Consider the following 21,185-nt stretch of genomic DNA (forward strand, 5'->3'; position numbering starts at 1 on the left):
TAACAGAGTAACAGAGTGATGTAATGAGGCCCGGAAGCAGGCAATTTGCTGCCCGCGGCGGCCACAGTTGCGCGAGACAACCTGCCCGGAGTACCTTCTTCTTGATACCGTGGGCCAGCCTTCTCCGTATCGGACACCTGACCGAAAAACCCGCGCAGTGATGTCGTGAAAAAGCGCGAATAAGGAAAACAATACTACGCGGCCATCGCGTGCGAGTGCGTGCGAAGGGAAATCGTCAACGCGCGTCAAGGAGAGTAATTATCTCGTATGATGAACGCGCGGCCCGCTGGCACGACGTTGTTTTGTTCGATATAATGAGTGTGAATTATAGGCGACAATGGACGTCGTACAACTGGCATAAGGTACATTTTTCTGAATCTATGCTATTGGAAATTAGGTTCATCGAGATTACGCTGGTTCTAACTTTCGATAACTATAAAATATTAAGAACCGCGCGTCGGAAAGGGAAACGGAGTGATATAGCAAGATATTTTTTTAATTTTTGTACACTAATTCTTTTACTTTAAAAAGAAATTATCTTAAATTAGATATCTTACAATTAAAGTAGATTTTAAAGCTTGCACTTATATTGCATCGTCAATATTTGCGGAAATTTTATTAACGTTATCGATATCAATAAGAATTTAATAGCAAAAAGATTAGAATCGAAACTACTGATTGGGAACCACGCACTATAGTGCACTTTAGTAAACAAATTCTTAGCAGCGTAAAAATGGCGACCGCCCAGGCAGTCCGCAGACTACAGTATCTCCGACGATCGATCGCTCGATTCGGCTTTTAAATTGTCAGACAGAACCGCAAAGACAATCCGACTGCGCGCTTATCGTGCCGCGGAACAGCGTGACTATGTGACAGTTTTGTGATTAGATTGACCTCAATACGCATTGGACATCCGGACGTACCCACGAGAGTGCTTTTATCCTTAACCATCCCGACTGAATGTCAGCGAATGCTTCGCGATAACAAGTGACTCGAGATAATCAAAAAAAGGCTGTATCTTGTCTGCTGAACTATTCTGGTGGACAATTCAAAGAAAGATGATGTTTGAACGATCAACGCAGCAACAGTGAAACGTGTACAGGTCCATCGCGAAAATTGTCACGGTGATCGAAGGTAAATAAATAACAATTGAAATAAAAAAAACCCCGATTTTTTACGATTACAATAACATTATCGTAAAGACTTCAGAGAAGTCCATCTATCATGGAACAAGTTGGAATGGATTCCTCGATTAGAATTATTTTGATTTCCCTAGAAAACGCAATAGAAATTTAGGGAATAATTGAATAATTCCAATCGGAATCCATTTCGAATAATTCCATGGTACATACGTACTTATTGTATGTTTTTATTAGAAATTGACTTGTCTTTAATTCATATTGTTTTATGTATAGAACAATATAAATATATAAAATTAACTATTTAGTATAAAATTTTTCGAATAAAGTTTTACAACACGTACAGTTTGAGTATGGATTGATCTTAATATAGTGCTTTTTTTATGCAATATAAATCACTATAAATCAATTTATCAATTTTAACGAGAAAATGATAACCTTAGAAATAAATGTAGCTATTTAGCTTTCTATTAATAACTAAGGTCAAATAGAAAGCGGGTCGATAATTTGTGTCGAAGTATATATGAAAATACCTAGATACGTAATTCATAATTTTTAAATATTAATATCAGCAGTATGATAATTTTCATTATCTACACATTTTCTCTGACTTTAAAAATAGCACGATAAGAATTTCACGTGTTTGAGCGAATCACACGTGGATCGGCAACATCGTGCGGCATCATTTCGTTTGAATAATGATTTATGTAATATGGGAAGGGATAGCGGAAGTGGCAGATTTTCAAGATTAGACGGAAGCGGACTCGCGATAAACGACAAGCTTCAATATTATATGTAGGTAGTCTCTTATCTCAACGCTCTTAGCGTTGCGGAATTACGGAGAGATACGATCGTAACGGGCCTCATGCAAATTCGATTGTGGATCGCTTTCGCAATTTTGAGGACCATAAGTTCGAGGCCGCGCCGTCGATGAAATGTAGATGATAGGCGTCCTGGCATGTTTTTTAGATTACGCGACTTCGATTAGAAGTGCTCCGTTGTTACATGATACTTATCTCCCAAATGTATGTTTCTAGTATTTGTGCCTCTCTTCGAAGAACCATAAAGACTTGCGATAACGAAATCCAAAGCATATCAAATTGCAACATATATATATATATATATATACACAAAGATTTAATAAATGCATTGTGTATCACAAAACAAATTAAAGTAAAACTATAAAGAAAGCATTTCATATTTGCGTTTGTAAATTAAATTTTGCCAATAATTTTATAAATTAATTTTTATCAGAATACCTGTGTTTAATTGAAGCAAAATATAGCATCTGCGATTAGGGGAAGAAGACAGTTTAAGCGTCTATGAAATATTAATTCTTGTGGATTAATAGCGTATTCGACGTAATCTTTTGTTCTCCACTAATATATATCGCATCCAAAATGATGAATAAGAATGCTAATGTAATAAACGTTTTCCTGATGGTGTGCAGCTTTGGTTGATTCATGGCCAGCTGCAACCGAAGGTGGACGTATATATATACCTACCTATTAAGTGTTATTTTGACCAGTTAACCCGGGAACACACGTACAAGGTTCATAAATGATCTAACGATAAAAACAAAAAAAATTGATTGAATGATAGAACCTTTATCTTATCTCTTACGAAATGAGAAAACGTATTACATTTAAGTGATTTTAATGATAAGAAATCAGAGATTAGGAGACAATAATCTTAGTTGACTAATATTGAAGAATACGTATTTAAATTGAAAATTCTTTAATACAAATTAATCAAATATATAAATTAATAATTTTAGAACAAAATTAAAAGATACTATTCGAATGTGATAATTGAAAGACATTCGTCTTTCAGTTGAGATTGTAAAATGAGAAATATTCGCGCATATATATAATATGCTCATCTATTTTAATTCGATCATGCCTTTACCGGATGTTTCAAGGGTCCTTTAATGATCCCAACTACGGTATCTGCATGAGTATAAGTGCTGTCAACCTAAAGTAACGTAGGCTTGCTTCACTCGACCCTGCATTATATTTTAGCCATGTCCATTTTAATAAAAAAAAAAAAGAATTTAATAACGTGAAAGGAAACTTTTATTTATTACGGTTCATAATAAAATTCCTTTTTGCTCTGGAATTGAGTTTCCATCAATAAAAAGTGCCAGCTTATTATATAGTGCTACTATTAGTTGATTTGTACGGTGACGTGAACTTCATTTCTGAGAGTTGCAATGTTAATATTCAGCAGGAAGTACTCAATTGAACGAAACGGACTCAACGTCGACGTACAGATGTTTCTCATTGAGACTTCTTCCTAATATATAGCTAAATCAGTAAGAGAAAAAAAATATAATTAAAAAAATTTTTACATTCTGCGAACGAAAATGTTTCTGAAAAATGACAAAGTAAAAGAATTGTATTCACGTGTTTAAGGACTTATTATCAAGTTGAAGATGGATTATACGATATGATCAATTTCATATGATACACTATTCAACAAAATTAAAGCATCACCTGTTCCACTCTGCAAAAATAGGTAAACTTCGAGATAGAATAACTTCGTCAAAAATCGTATCGAGATGTTTAAAAAAGCATTTTAAAGCTTGAAACTTGCACTTTTCAGAACAGTTATTTAAGAAACGGTCTTACCGACATTTCATCAAGTTACACAAACAAAAATGAAGATGCATCAAATCTTCAAATTTTATACGACATTTTTGAGATTGCACGGCGCGAATTACAAATTGTGCACAAATGCGGTTTACAGCTTTCGAAAGACTATATAAATCTTGTATCTTTTTTTATATTTGACAATACTATTTTATAAACAGAATTTTGGTACGGCCATGAGTTCACCATCGTTTCTCACCGTTGATAATGTAAAGATTAAAAAGAATTGCCTTCATGTTGTTTAAAGATAACGTACTTTTTTATTATCGTTATGTCAACGACTTATGTGCGTCAGTTTCAGTATCTAAAATAAATTCTTTTCTTAACGTTTTTAATTCTTTCCATCCTTATCTACAATTTACTTTAGAAGTTGGTAAAAATTCGTTAAATTTCCTAAATGTCTCAATCATCATCAAAGAAAATCATTTGACTTTTGATTAGTATCATATAAACCCATCTTCTCAGGCAGATTTTAATATTTTTTTTCTAATCATCCGACTTTCAAGAAAAAGGCTTAATTCTTAGATAGAGCTCTATTGTTATCAGATTCCGTTTTTTATACTAAAAACATAACTTTTATTATAAATATGTTTTTTAATAGAAAATGATTATTTACTTAAATTTATTTTTAACACCATCAACAATAAAATCAAATATCACTCGAAAAAAACCAATATGAACAAATAATTTAGATAATAACGAGGAATCAACGGTTTTTCTATCTTGATTTATTATATTTTTTGTACCGATATTAATCGAAAAATTCAATAGAAACGATAAGGTCTCTTATTTTAGTTCTAATAAACTACGGAAATATATTAAAGTGCATAAAGATCCCTTGGACTCTTTTTCAAAGTCTAATGTTGTTTATGTAAGATAAATTGCAATAATTGTAATGCATCTTACGTGGGACAAACAGGAAAAAAATTTAAAACACGGATTTCAGAACATCAAAATCATATACGATGGAATTAAACTAGTTCTAAATCGGTAATAACAGTAATAACCATGGATTACAACAGGGACATGATTTTGATTAGAAATCAAATGATTTTCATTAGTTTACAAGCCTTACAAGAAACTCGGACACTGCAACGTGATCGAAAATCAGACTTTCCGTCCGTTGTAACGGCCGATCGACATAACGGCATTTTGAAGCAAGATAATTATTAAAGTTTAGTATTGATAATAATTTCCATTTAATACAGAAATTGTCTGGTACAAAGTTGAAAACTGGCTTTACTTTAATTTCACTAGACGTTATATCTCTGTTCACAAATATTCCTATTGAAGTGGTCGTTGATAGTATTACGAAGAAATGGAGTTTTTTTAACAAAATCTGTTAACATTCCGAAAGATGAAATTTTATCCGCTGTACGTTTAATATTAAATTCCACTTATTTTTGCTTTAATGGCGATTTTTACAAATAGAAATTTCGTACATCTATGAGATCTCCACTTACCTCGATTACATTCAAATTCTAGATAAAGGACCGTGTTATAATAAACGTCTTGTCTCAGAGATGCTTAATATTATAGAACAGAGAAACAGTCTTATCCTCCAGACAGACACAGAAGGTCTTCATAAATCGTATACTCTGATTATAAACAAGGTTTGATTTTGCATTACCAAAATCTTTCGCAATACAGTTATATTCGTCGAGATAATTAGACGGTTTTTTTTTTATACTTCGGACGCTTCCGTTGACATCATTGATTGACGATTATTTTAACATTGATATGGATTTTTTCAATTGTTAGACTCAGAAGTGAGTTTTTTTTTACCAGAGAGACGTGTTGTGCTTGTTTTTATATTATAGTTCTGATAACATATAATGTTTTTTTATGTTCTCACTAGAACAATGAGAAATTTTCACAATCGGTCATTCAATCATTTAAGCAATTTTCCATTTCTCTGACCAAACACTCATCTTATTATTTCACAAAACCGTCGACGTCTTAATATTAGTTTACTGCGTTAAAATTCTCGTATACCTACATCTGAAGAGGGCCTAAATATAAAGCCAAAACATGTTATATATTATATTTCGTAGCGTTGAACGTTTCTTATTTTCTGTAGTTTTTTATATTTATATTTAATACACTTATGTTAATTGAATTATGGAGGTTCTTTTATTGTTGCTTGACTCTTATTAGTCTTTTATATAACAATATAACATTATTTTGTATTTTAAATCTTTATCTTTAATTTGCTCTTTTTCTAATCTTTGTACGATTTTTTTTCACCGAGTTATTCAACGTTGAAGTAAAAATGACCTCTTCTGCTTCAACGTTGAATAACTCGGTGAAAAAAAATCGTACAAAGGTTAGAAAAAAAGCAAATTAAAGATAAAGATTTAGTCTTTCGAAAGCTGTAAACCGCATTTGTGCACAATTTTTAATTCGCGCCGTGTAACCTCACAAATTTCGTATAAAATTTTAAGATCTGATGCATCTTTATTTTTGTTTGTATAATTTGATGAAATATCGACAAGACCGTTTCTTAAATAACTGTTCTGAAAAGCGCAGGTTTCAAGCTTTAAAATGCTTTTTTAAACATCTCAAAACGATGATTTTTGACGAAGTTATTCTATCTCGAAGTTTGCCTATTTTTGCAGGGTGGAACAGATGATGCTCTGATTTTGTCGAGGAGTGTATAATAGTCTATTCCAATATGACAAGTTGTTCTCAATAATTGGCTCTTTCTATTGTTCAAGAAAACAATCTTAAATTGCAGGGGCTCTTTGGTGATGTACGACAGCGCTAGCTGTTCGTACGCAGGTGCGCTCGAATTAAAGGGAGCCTCCGGGGCCGGAGCCGCGGCCGCGGCCGCCGCTGGTGTAACCGCGGCCGGCGTTAAGCAGGAGAACTGGCCATACCGCGGCCTCACTTGCGGCAGCACCTTTCAACGACTCAAAGAAAGCGTCGACAAGGCGAAACAGGCCCTCGCCGATCGCAGTGGTTACCTGGCGGGTGCGTTTTCGCCGCCTCCGCGCGCCAACCCGTCCGCCATTTCGCCCACCGCTTCCATCACCGGTAAGCGAAGCTTCCCTTAATCTCTATATAATCTTCCTCCCTTATATTAACACACACAAATAACTTTTTTATAAAAGGAACTGAGATCTTCAGCATTGGTCTGAGTTTGACACTTTCATACTTTGGAAAGTATGAAATTAAGGCCGGTATTTATTTTACATTAAGTATTTAATGTAAATATTAAATATTTAATGTCTTAAAATACTAATTAGTTCTGTGATTAGTTTATATATTAAGACTGTGCTTAAAATAGTCCTAAACATAAAAACCGGTTATACATCTATACATATATGATATATCAGCCCAAATAAATTTTCATAGAGAGTAATTTCAAAAGAATGCTTTTTTCTATAACAATATTGTTTAAAATAATCAAATCTGCATGTTCTCATCGGTTTTCATTGATTTTAAAATATATAGAATATTTTCTCGCATACGGTCCGTTCGAGTCCTCTTTCCGTGTACACATCTTAAAACACGCATCCGTTTATTACTCAGTATTTCCGTTACGTTAAATTATGATTGCGACATTAGTGTCACTATTTTCTTTAGCACTTTGTTAATATCTACAAGACAAAAATCAAAAGTTTCATATTCCCAGCTTGCAAAATGAAAACCGGGAATGCTCAGTTCTTCTTATATAAAAATGTTCAACTAGCAAAAATATTAATACAGGATTGAAATTATTTTCTTCGCCAAACGGAAAGTAGGCAGGTGCGAGATTTGCACAAAAGTGCAACTTATTGCGTGGCGATGCAAAATAGTTGCCGTAACACCGAGCGTAAAGTCACGCACGTACGTGCGGAAAGACACGCAACCTGATTACGCGCAAGTTTATCCCGGCATGCATAAGTGCCACGGAGATACCATCGATCGGTCCTAATATACGTTGCGATGACGTAATGCGGTTAATAATGAGAGTAAAAGCCCTTGCTATTTTCCCACATTGATAAGCAACACTCGACGCTAAGATTTTGTTGAATCGCGAATACATTCTGAGAATCAGCAATTCGCGTATTCGTCTCATGCCGATAAATGTAATCTGATATATTTTCACACGTGGGTAATTATTTTTGGACCTAATTTTTAACTCTCTTTTTGTAAAAAATGTACGAAACTATAGGAAAGAGGTTATTACTAGAGTAACGATAATTGTTTATATTAAACATTTCTATAAACTTTTCTGTTACTTCTCGAATAAGGAAAAAAAATATTACTATTCGCTTATCATAAAACTGCACGAAAAGAACAGTTTTACTAAAATATGTAAAAATTTAGTTAGATAGTAGATCTAAAAATAATTTTGTTGAATCATTAAAATAATTGCGTAAAATATACTTAAACATTGGCAACAATGCTGTAAAAAGTCTTAACATTCTAACAACAATTTAAGGTGCCTATATACACACGGAAAGAATATTTTCTCTTAAAATTTATCCTGAAAATATAATATTTGTGATATAATACAATATTTTAAGGATTTTTACTATCCAATTCAGTAAAATTAATCAAACTTATTTTATATTGTAGTTTTATTAGTTAATGAGAGAGATTTACATAAAATTCCTCAAAATACAGTATTGTCCCACGACTACTATATTTTCAGGGTAAATTTTAAGAAAAAAATTTCTTTCCGTGTAATTATTTTAATGATCTAAAATCTAAACAAAATTAAATAAAATTTTTTAATATTTTAGTAAAGCCATTCTTTCCGTCTGTAATGTTATATATGCATTTGTTATATATCGAAGAAATGCTGCGATAATTTTTGCTTGTGTTACAACAAAGGCCATAGTTCTGTCGATTGAATCTTTGCACAAACAACAAAATCTAATTTGTAATATAAAGTCACCGAGTTAATTAACTCGTCTCTATTTTCCCAAGCAGTATCGAATTTATATAGAAAACGTAAAGTGCAACGTGGGCCTTCGATAACGGTACGGTATCTCTTTCCGAAATCATTAAGAACCGGTAAAGATGAGCGTCACACTGCAATACCCTCTCGTGCCAAGAGAAACGTGAAAAAAAAACCGGGGTAACGGTCTCGCGCGCGATAATTTGTCATCCGGCAGTAGCAGCAGCCGGCGGGCGGCGGGCTGACTGTTGCTCTTCGTTGTCGCCGATTTCCGATTGCTTTTTTAAAGCGCCGGTCGCCGAGGACATTAATTACCCGGCCAGTGTAAATCACGTTATCTACCGCCCACGCCCGCGAGGGCCGTGAAGAGACGGCGGAACGGAAGGGGAGTACGACAGAGGAAGAGGAGGAGGAGGAGGAGGAGGAGAACGAGATGGAGGAGAATGAGGTGGATGAGGAAACGGAGGAGAGAGGATCGGGGAGGTGATGTTCGAATACGGCGGGGATCGTGTTGCACGATGCGATGGTGTTGCATCGCTGCCAGCCGAGCAAAGCGCACGTCGGACTGCTTTCCACGGCCGCAGCAATATCCTGCTCGCCGTTCCCGAAATTTATCGGCGACTCGCCCGAAACTTTCGTCTCGCCCGGTTGCTACGTTTAACGGCGCGACGCGGTCGCCCGCATTTACCTAGGCGATCGATCGATCTCCCGCCTCCTGGATCGCACGCGAATCCCGATCGAGGATGCTGGCTACGCCGCACGGTTTTTGCCGCTCGCGTTCCGTAACACGTTTTTCCTCACCGCTGGTTAATTCATCTCGCGCCGCGACAGCAAGGTCACTGAAATAACCGGCTGAGATAACGTTATATTATTCAATAACGTCACACACAATACGTGGTCCACATAGTCACGAAGCGAAATCCATTAATTTGCAAAATACTCGTGATATTCTTTCAGTCAATAATTTGGTTGCGATCAAAATAGTTATCATATTTAGGATATATAATACCAATTCACACACACAGAAAACGTTGAATTGATGAAACTGTTATATTAACACAGTTTTATTAACACTAATGCCCATTTCCACCAATGCAGATTATTTGCTCTTCATCTTTTTCTAATTTTAAAAATTAGAAAAAGATGAACAGTAAGTTAAACCGAGATTAAAGTTAATCTGCATTGGTGGAAACAGGCATAAGAGTGCGTTCCATTTAGCGCTTACAATGCTTATGAGTATCATTTATCATTGTTTAATACTTGATAAACAAGGATGAAATAATTCCAAGAGTACCGTGAGCAACAAATGGAACACAGCCTAATTAATTTTTTAACTTATGCTATATCTCTCTTTTCTTTAAATTACATTTCAAAATACAATATAAAAGTAAAATTGATTTCATCTTGTTATTTATTAGTGAAATTAATCCTAAATAATTGGATTTTTGTCATATAGTTTTTAATATTTTCTTAAAGCAAACTCTACTCTTATTATTATACATGTATACCTATATAAAACATAGATAAAGTACAAAAACTTTTAATTTAAGATGAGTATAACATATATCTAACGTATATATTACATGTTGTGACTCTAATAGCTTACAAATATATAATGTTATAATACTTCAAAGATAGATAATTCTGTGCATCGTAATTCAATAACATTGAATTTTATTCTTTACAACTCTTCAAATTTTTTCATCATCTTTGCTATCGTGACAATCGTCCATGCCACGGAATTCTATTCAATCGTACATTACCCTGTCATCCTGTACGGTCATTCAGGGAATGTAAGGGAAACCTTTAGTCACGTCTGTGTCTCGAAAGATGGTCTCAAAATTTTGACGGGACTCGTAGGGTTCGAGACAAGATGGTGGGTCGATGATGGCGGCGGGTAGTTGCGAAAATGTAGAATGACGAGGGAGGAGCGGTTACAGGGTTAGCCGGGAGCGTATCCATGACGACCGACCGCCCCACGTACCCTCCGAGATCCCGGATGCTCCCCTCGGCATCCCAGCATCCCTCCCTTTCTACCCTCTTCCCGCATGCTCCCTTCTCACTCACCCACTGCCACCCCGTGGTTCACTCCCTGCGTTTCGCCATCCCGGGCAACCCTCTACATCCACCGGGCTTGCTCTATCTTCCCCTATCTGCGGCCCACTCTGGGGGATGCACGGCTACTTAGATTTTAAGTCGAGCCATTTCGTGCCGTGCACCTATACCCAACTCGGCTATAATTCTCGCTAGATACAGACGTGCCGACAAAGGAGCTGGATTCTCCGTGAAATTTCGGCCCTCGCTCTCGCGCGCGACGGAATTTCGATGCGAACGCGAAGTACAAATTTCGCGCGGCACAAAAGCCTCGTTAGAATTAAAACCGTCGACTTCGTTGAACTCATGGTACATCGAAATGATGTACTCCGACGTTGTATCTTAGCTGCACGGTAATTCTCTAGTAATGGAATGTCGAGGAAACAGGCGAAACTTGATTATTAAATTTAATATGGTAATTAAAGGGACAGTAAAAGGAAAAGTAAATAAGGTACAATTCTTGAGAAACGAAATGCTGAGATGGGCAAAAAGAGAGTAAATGGTTATCAATATTATTATATACAATAATTTTTTAATTGGACGAGTAGATTTGGAAAAGTATTGGCGAATGTTAATTGTTGGTCGTGAACACTTTTCCAAATTTTCATTTGATGTCTATATTAATTATCTCAATAGAAGAGAAGACAAAGAGAAAGACTTGCTAATATTACCACTATTGGCTATTTTTATGATTTATGATATAAAAATTATTTATAATACATTTTATATTAACAAAAAAATTATCTTAAATAATTGAAGTTCAATTTTGTCCTCATGTAGTGTAAAAAATCAGAACAATTTTAGCCGAAAATTTATTTCCGCGTATTATTTCAGAAAACATCTCCATTGAAATTCAATGCCATCTCATAGTAATAATTGAATGTTAAATACAAATATTTTCTGCGTTTATTTTCTTTAACTTGTCACATAATCTGCACTAGCACCAACAGAGTTGAGGGGCAGCGGAAGTGTCGGTCATTGTGTCAGCATGTCTCAGGGTAATGCATGTATTTAATGTTTACCGGTCGAGCACCATCCCTCGGATAGCTTGTTTGCACACGTAATTGATGTTTGACAAGACGAGGTGACACGCGTGCCGACGTCGTGTTTGTCAGTGCACACGCGTTAACCTTTTTAACATGAGCAACAAATGACGCACTTAGGGGTGCACATCTATTTCATTAAATCGAGCACGTAACGAATTTAACTCTTGCGGTCATCATTTCATCGGATCGAGTGCGGTGTACAGCCTAATTTCTATGAACCTTTATTCTACTCTCGAAATGCACATTCAATCAAATATTTCGAGTTAAATTCACATTAAACTCAAACAAATTAAAGAAGTTAGTTAAATTGCTTAAATGCTTATTGCAATTTTATACATGCATATTAAACGTGTTACATAAAATATAAAATATATATATATATGTAAAAATGAGAAATAAATTAATCAGTATTGGTTTTACAATATTTCGAAGAAAACAAAAAGTTTATTTTAATTAGCGGCTAATTATATATCTGGTAGTTACACTTAAAGTGTACGACCATTCAACGACACCGTTAAAGTCAAAGCGACGATGTCAACCCCGACACTTCAACACCCTTTAACGGAGGAGTTTCTACACGGTGATATTTTGTATCGTATGGGTGTAATGTTGCCTCTCATCTATCTAATTGCTCGGAATATATGAGAGAGAATGTTCTAAACGGTGCTACATGAAAGAGAGCTCCACCTATCTACCCCTTGCTATAGAAATTTACTCGTCTATAGACGATAAAATTGATTTTCATTGTTCTCACTTATATTAAGCATTGGCATTTAAAGTTTAAACGTGAAATGATACATAAACTAAATTTTCAGCTTTTTTTTTAATGGAATTGTATATCAAATAAAAAATGTGAGATATTTGTTAAAATTTAATAACCTTCCACTATCACCAATTTTCTGTCAGAAAATACTCTGAAAATTAAGTCACATGTGAATTTCTTATATTATGTATCTATATTCTAAACTGGCTTTTATATTTTATTATAATTTAAATTTTCTGATTAATCTTATGGCAATATATGTTTTTTATTTATATATTGTATAAAAAGGTATAAGTTTGTGTAAAATAAGTACATATATTATACGAGAGAAAGTATTATAGCAGTATATTATATAAAAGAACCTTCTACTTTTTTAAATCTCATCCTATTTCTAATATCGCTAAATGTATTTAAGAATACATGTTCTTAATATGTAATCTGATGGAAGTTTCTATAAAAAAAATCGATTCCAAATTTATTAAACAGTATAATAATATAAAAATATAAAGAATTAAATTTTGTGAGACTAAGTTAGAGGAACATTTTAAGTAGTTATGACTTAGCGTCGAAGAAGGGAGGATCACAGTGACCGAGACGCGTTGATAATTGCCGGTATCGGTTAACCCAGGGGGTGGTTATGGGTCTCGAACACCCTATACTGCAATCCGACGACCCCCTCGGCTTTTCTCTGCGCGTGATCCCTTTTGCCCTTTATCCGTGAACCTCTGCGAGCCCCTTCGCTTCCGCTACCAGTGGCACCGGTAACTGCGACTAGTCCACCCTCGTTCCCAGCGTTCGGGGGTGACTAAGGGTCAGAGAATCGTAACTGTCTCTCTTTTAAAAAATGGAAGGAATACATTAAGAACCCTCAGGCGCGAGACGAGGCTCGACTTCCGCTCTTGTACAGAATTTTTTCTTGGACCAGGCGCAAACTCTACCCTCGAGAGTAATTGGATATACTAATAATATGCGGATTTTTACATATTAAGATAGTTTAATATACACGTGCAAATAATTGGTTCAGAACTATTAATAACTAAATTAATTAATTAAATGTTCTCAAATGATCGGCCTAAAATACTCGAATATTAAGATTAATTAAATTTCTCATTCTCTTTCATTATTGTGGAACAATCTGATTTTAACGATACAAAATTTTTAAAAAATATATATAACATTTAACTTGTTGCTCGTCTGTGGAAGATTATCTCATTTAAGAAAAACTACGTATTTAATTTATCAATTTTATATAGGTATGTACAGTCTATATCACACACACACACACGATTAGAAATAAATAATACATCCTCACTATTAAATAATAATAATTTATCCCTCTGTCACTCTGCTTATTTTTCCTTTCTCCTCTCTCTCTCCTTCCTCTCATTCTCTCACTGTTTTTTCCTTTCTCTCATTTCATGTCGTTCAGGTCGATCGCGCACGGCCGATTCTGGTATCCCCGCGGGGTTTCGTCTTTCTATTCGCGTAGTTCTCCTACGGCTCGTTGCAAACCCCGTGACTAATCATGATAGTTCCGCTCGGGAACGGCGGGGACACACGACTCTCGGTTCCGGTTCCGGCGCGTGCTGTCACCCCCTCCGGGACCCTCTCTGTTCCAGAGTCGACCGCCTGGCCGCTACCCCCTGATGCTGTTGGCAAGCCGCCCTCCCGCGCAATTATTGCGCTTTGCAACAAAGAACGTAGCGCGAGGCTTTGAAGGGCCAGGTTGCTCCTACCGCTGCCTTACTTATCTTCGCGATAGGACTGCTTCGTTGGTTCTCTCGCTTCGCAAATTCTCTCTCTCTTTCTCCCTTTTCTTCTTTCCGACTTCTTCAAACGATCATTTCACGTACATGTATATATTTGATGAATAATAATGCTTCCATAGCACGTATGCATAATATGATTAAAAACTAAACCTTGAGAATTAACAACAAAGAGCTCTCCACGCGCAAAAAATTAACTGTTTGTTTCATTAATAATTTTTAAAAATTAACGCTTTCTTGATAATAATTGAACAATCAATAAGACTAACGTTTTTAAAAATACATATATAAAATCAATCATTACTATGATATATTACAATTAAATCTAAAAAATTATTCTATATAAATATTTAGAAAACTTCTTTATCGTGGACGATGTAAATACGTGTCTAAATCAATTACAGCACTCGTATGCATCTTCTTACTGTCTCATCGTCGCATCTTAAATCGCGTCAACGCGGATTAAATTATCTAGTGTTACAACCGCATCGCAATTACGTTCCACGACTGCAGCGTTGTAATTTACGCTGAAGTTACTTTTAAGGTAAACGGGTCGATTGTTCGGTGAATTTCTTCCGGGAATTCCTAGATTTTCGGATTTCCGTTTCAAGGCCCTATAGCTTTACGCCGTGTCCTCACCGTATCTCCGATGCACACGCGTTTCCAACGTGTATTACCCGTACACGTCAAGGAGCAGCGAGGTCGCTTGTCGGCCCCACGAACGAATCATTATTCATTCTCGCGCGACCTATGGCCCACCCACCCGACGTCGTGAAATAACCTCGTTAAGCCACTAACTGCCGCGGCTGGTCTGGCTGGTGAGAGCGTGCTAGTAGGAACATTACTAGCGAGAGGGGCAAGACATGAGAGGGAAGCCGCGAAAAAGGAGAGAAGAAAGAATATGGAAGAACGACTGCAGAAGGAGTGAGACCACGACAGCTATACGTAAGTGCAGATATATTACCGGGGAAAAGCAGTGAGAAGAAAGAAGAGAGAATATAAGTACGAGGAAGAAAGTTTTATCCCCCCCGCGTGACTCGGCGGAAATTCGCGCGAGAGCGGTCCGCCCTTGCGACGCGGTTTATTATGCGTTCGCGCAAGAGGGTGCATGTATCTACGTACGTATACCGAGCACGATTTCGTAAATCCTGCCCTCGACAGATCGTATTACGCGATAAATTTTAATTCTCACCCGTGATCGCCGCGCTTGCATGCCTTGGCGTTTTCTCGCACCCCGGTAGCGGTCTTGATTGCACGATAAATACCGAGTATCCTGGAGAACTAATGTAACGGTAAAGCAGTATTCACTCCTTGTTAAAAACTATAGCTTGTTTAAAAAATTTTTCCAAACTAAAGGTAAAGAGACTAAGAAGAGAGTCAGAAAATATTAAACATCATAAATAAGTAAAAATAGACTGAATAAATCCTTTTTACATATTGCGATAAAAAAATCGTAATTTTTACTTTAATTAAATTAAAATCTAGCTGCATTAACAGAATTTGAAGTTAAAGTTTTATTACTAAGTGAAAAGGATAGTTCAAATAAGTTCCCAAAATCCGAGGATTAAATAATAAGTTGCGTTCTATTCAATCCTCAAATTCAAAAAAGTGACATGCAACTGTAACTTATATCGTAGTTAATTGTAACAAAACAATTAATAAACTTAATCTTATGAATCGTTCTGAATAACCGAATTCAGATTATTGCAGACGATTATAATGGTGTGGATTATATCTCTTGTTGTAAAAATCTTATCGTGACATGATCACGAAATGTCGGTAGTCTGTGATGAGAACATTAACGATGATCGGTTAAGAGGATGACGATGGAAGCGCATTGGATACGAGCGTCCTCAGCATCTTCAGCGAAACTGTTTCGAATCAATAGCGAAACGTTGTCTTCTATGTGCAAAATTCTCTCAAGTTTCTTCAACTTCTGAACAGATGGCACTGTATTGCAAAATCATCCCTTATTTTAGTTTGCCTAAAATGTGGCAGATGTCTCGCCTATTGTTTGCACTCCTTTGGCTGCAAAGATATTATTCTATTTGGAGGGTTGCGAACAATTGTGAATGTTCGTATTTGAATCACAGATAATTACTTCCACATTACGCGTCGTTCTACATCCCGATAATATAATTTTAAGTTACAAGCGCATTATTTTAATAAAATATACAATTTCGATTAACAATGAATATAAATGATATGTATCATAATTATATGTTAATAATTATTTTATGTATATTATAAACATTTTTAATAATTATTTTAATATCTAATAATGTACTAAACATTTTACAATGCTCTAAACTAAATATATACTTATAAATCTACAATTTCTCTAAATCTTCACCTTTTCAGTTGTCGAAATATGCAAATTAAAAATTTTGTTTTATTTTTAAAAAATGGAATTATGTATAATAATTGTTTCGTATTCTCTAAGTTTTCTGATTCTTAAAATATAAAAGGTACATATACCGATCAATTTAAAGATCGCGAGATTTAGTTATAAATTATACAAGCCTGTTTTACTTTCTGTTTCTTCTAATTCTTGATCATTAGATCCATGAATGATATGTACCTTTCGAAATCATTATAAACAAATGTTTCAAGTTCAATTATAGTTATACACGAGAAATCGGTACTTATCAGCATAATCTCTCATCGGATTTCCTGGGAGCACTCAGGGCTTCCTAGAAACGCGGTAAAAGCTGTAGCGAGATTGGCCCTTTAGCGTCAAAGCATCGACCAAAGTTACCCCGTCACCTCCATTAGTTAGAAAAGAAACGGGCCCTTTAACCGCGACAAAGGTGAGGGTTGAGATCGTGTCGAGTGTGGTAGTGCGTGATCTGTTGCTCACACGCTGCTATGCACGCTGACAATATTGACTGCTAGCCAAGGAAAGGCAAAAAAGGGGGTGGAGGCGGGGGCGCATATCAAGGGAGTCCCTTTTCCAATGCTCACTCCCCAGTCACTCCTTCATTGACGGAACATTAAGCACACACGATAACGCATGATTAACTGGCTAATGACTCTCTCTTTTTCGCTCTCGCTTTTCGACGCCGACGGGGGACGCGCCCGCCGATTTTTGCGTTGTCACCGTCCTCACTTTCGAAATAAAATAGATTCTCGTTTGCCCCGCCACGAACGATTGACATCTCGGCTAAAAAAATTCTGTTCAAGCCACATTGGTAAATCGTAATATTTGCACACAAACATTTCTTTAGTTTTATGAAAAATCTACATGTATTTTATAAGCAAGGCAATTTTAATACCGTTAAGATGAAAGGAAAGGAAAAGAAAGGAGAAAATGCTTTCGCGCCGAATTCTGCAACGTCATTATTATCACTTCCGAAATAAGATAGACTTTCATTCTTCTCGCGATAAGTGACTGACATCTTGCATCGTTAATCGATGGACTAGTAATTCGTAGGGGACAAATTCTGCTTGGCAAAGTATTTGAGAATTGCCAATGTAGTTTTAAGAATTAGCTCATTTCTAATTTTATAACAAACAAATATTTTATATATAGCTATTATAATGATTCACGGAGGAAACAAAATGAAAATATAGAGTGTCGTACAATCAGTTATCTCAATTTCAATGGCTTTAATCTACAATTGATTTTTCTTTAATAAAAATTTACAATTTGCAGTAACTAAGCTTTGAATTGAAATAAATAATTCATTTAAAATTAATTAAAAAATACTATTTTATTAATTCTAATTAAATTCGTTAAAAATTATCTTAATCTTGCAAAAATGCTAGTATCTTAACTAATAGTAAGATTTTGCCATGATTTTGAACGATATCAATTAGTTTCTCTGGTAATGAAATAGAAGATGCACTTTTCTAGTAATTAAAAGCATGAAAAATAGAAGTTATACAGTATCTAAAATTATATAGAAGTTGTTTCTAAAATCACATTACATTTGAAAGAAAGAAAAGATGAGCTTTTTACTTATCAAAAAAGCCTATCATTATAATTAATATTATAAATATTTTAAAAACTATGCTTTAATATAAAATGCATTTTTTTACATCACAGAATCTAAGAAAAATATTATATAAGAAGGTATTGGCCAACAATTTGTAAGCTAATGGTGATTTATTATTTTAATAAGATGCCATTTTTTAAGCAAACAACCCCATAGAATTTATTAAAATTATTATGTCTTAATTGAAACTAAGCTATATAAATATTTCCTACGAGCAATACTTTTGCTTACATGAGCATATTGAACAGAAATCATGACCAATGTTTTTTTATTGCTAAAAGTTACGACTGTTGTATATAAGTTACGTTGCAGATACGAAAACTGATTGAAAATCGTGTACCGTGAACTCTGATAAAATCAGAGGTATGATAAAGCGAGCTTCACGCTCCATCGTATGCATTAGTTATGAGGCAACGTCACCGCGTGTTATATGCAGTCATTACAGCTGCGATGATTAATTCCTGGTGAGGGTGCAACTGATTATCATAAATTTTATTGCTGGTACGATACTTTCTTCGTTATGATTCGCAAAAGGAATAACTGCCAGATTTATAACCGTGTATACCGACAAAAATACTACGCGTTTGTATAACAATATTTGTGTTTTTAACATTCGTTTTATAATTCGTTTCTTAACTTTAAACGATAATAATAATTAGCTTTTCTGGCGAAAAAAAACAAAATGCACTTTTCCATTAATTAGACCATGAAAAACACGGAATTGATGCAGTATCCAAAATGACATGGTTGTTTTTTAAAAAAATCGTATTGTATGTTTGTAAGAAAGTAATAAATAATTACCAAACCGCATAAAAATGTCAAAAATATCTTTGCAAAATCTATAGGGTCGAAAATTCAAAACAAACAGACATGACCATTCGATGATTTCCGATCAATAATCTCTGACAGATGCTTAAAAAAAAACTTAAATCCACTAATTATTCTCGTCCTTAAATAGGCGGTTTCGTAAAAGTTTCGAAATTCAAACAATCTACTTTTATTGCATTATAACCGGATACTTCAACACGACACAGATTTCCTACGATGTGTTGTGCGCGACGGCGTTTCTCGTAAAATCATTGAAAAGCAAGCGGTTTGAATATGTCGCGATCGCCGTATCGGCCGTGGAAGAAAACGTGACGAAGCGGATAGAGGGATAGCTAGGAGGACGTTGAGAGGGAGAGACGGCTACTGCTGCCACGAGTGCGAGGACGACAGGGCGACCGGTGTTTGTGGCGTCCGCTGCCGCTGCCGCCGCCACCCCGGCCGCCGACAAAAAGGCGAGAGAATTTCCTGAAATCCTTTCTGAGGGTCTGATTGCCATCATTATCGTGGAGTGGGTAGGAGTAGCAACGGCACCGTGGGGAGGATAGGGCGCTCCTACGGGGATGGGTTTCGTTCGGGCTGGCAGGAGGATGAGAATGGTTAGGAGTGGAAGTCTCCCTCTCATCCCCCTTCCTCTCCTGGTTTGATAGGGGGATTCGGGTGTAGAGGAGAGGGCGGGATAGCAAGCGAGTGGAGGACAATCAGCGGTATTCAACGTGAGCTGAGAACTGGAAGACTAGGGAAGCCGCGCGCACGCGGGTTACACGACGACGACGACGACGACGACTTCAACGACGACGATGACGACGACCACGACGAGGAGGACGATTCTCCACGTTTCTCTCGTGCACGGGATCGATCGACCACCGACACCCGGTTCGGCGTAACACCCGCCGTTCCTGGCCACCGGAAGCTGCTGAACTGTGGCAGTCGAACTGTGGCGCGTTTCTGTGGGTTTTCAATGGATCGAATTCCATCATCCATCAGAATTCCACCAACCACCGACGACACGTTACGATTCCTTGCGCATCTTTTGGCACTTAGGATTATGATGAATGTTAATATGAAAGATGAATTGTCTAAAAATCACGGAATAGAATCTTGAAATATGAAAGATGACTTAACACTCGAAGCATTGCGCGCGGAAGACGATATGTAAATTACATTTTTGGTTCTGAAATATAATATAATTTTAATAAATTTTGTAGTACTTATAATATATTTAATATCAAGAAAATATTAAATTGTAAAATACTGTAATATGATATTTTCCAATGATTAAAAACTTATAACACATAAATAATCATGATTTCTCTCTAAATATTTTGGAGTGAAATCTTATTCTAAAAAGTAAAAATTGAACCAGTCTTGAAAAAGATTAGTTCAATTTTTAGTCTTCGAGGGCGAGATTTCATTCTTTAGGATGACTCATGAAAAAGCCGAATTTATGAAAAAACATAATTATTTATTTCACGATATTTAAAATGTAGTCAAAATATAGTCATGTATATGTGTTACAATTCGAATCAACCGAAACACGAATACCGCATACTGTTTAATAATTTATTACATCTCCAAGTGTACTTCTATCTATTTAATCGGCGGAAGAGTAAACTAGTTTGGTATCACGAGAAAGGGAAGGTGTTATGCCCGGTTATTCGCGCGATGAGCACCGTGCTAACTTTGTTGCACGTCCTGTTTTATATTGAAATGCGTTCACGCTTTTATTAAATACACAGCACCGAAAGATAAAGCCAGATAAAGTTGTCAAGCGGCGCTTCGCGTAATTGCTGCGTAAGAGGGACATCATCTGTGATCTCCCCCGAGAGCATGTGCGCACTGTTCGCGAAACGAAGCGATAATCATCGCAGCTGTTACCGGGGACGCGACGTTATACACACGGAAAAAGAAACGCCCGCGTATCACGCGGTGCTCACACCGCGGCATTCCGAAAGAAAACCATGACCTCGGTTCGCCGATTTCTTCGACCTTCCTGTTTAACCCCCCTCCCC

At 36.1% G+C, this 21,185-nt stretch overlaps 1 protein-coding gene across 1 annotated transcript in view; it reads left to right on the forward strand.

Annotated features, from left to right (window-relative positions):
• The first annotated feature begins 6,534 nt into the window (after positions 1 to 6,534).
• Ets65A (DNA-binding protein D-ETS-3) overlaps positions 6,535 to 21,185 on the forward strand; it is a 46,418-nt gene continuing 31,767 nt past the window's right edge. Inside the window, exon 1 of the mRNA XM_018547653.1 lies at positions 6,535 to 6,826. Coding sequence (XP_018403155.1) covers positions 6,541 to 6,826 — 286 coding nt within the window. The 5' untranslated portion in view covers positions 6,535 to 6,540. The remainder of the gene's footprint in view (positions 6,827 to 21,185) is intronic.

Source organism: Cyphomyrmex costatus, unplaced genomic scaffold, assembly GCF_001594065.2.
Source record: "Cyphomyrmex costatus isolate MS0001 unplaced genomic scaffold, Ccosl1.0 scaffold666, whole genome shotgun sequence".
Taxonomy (NCBI): domain Eukaryota; kingdom Metazoa; phylum Arthropoda; class Insecta; order Hymenoptera; family Formicidae; genus Cyphomyrmex; species Cyphomyrmex costatus.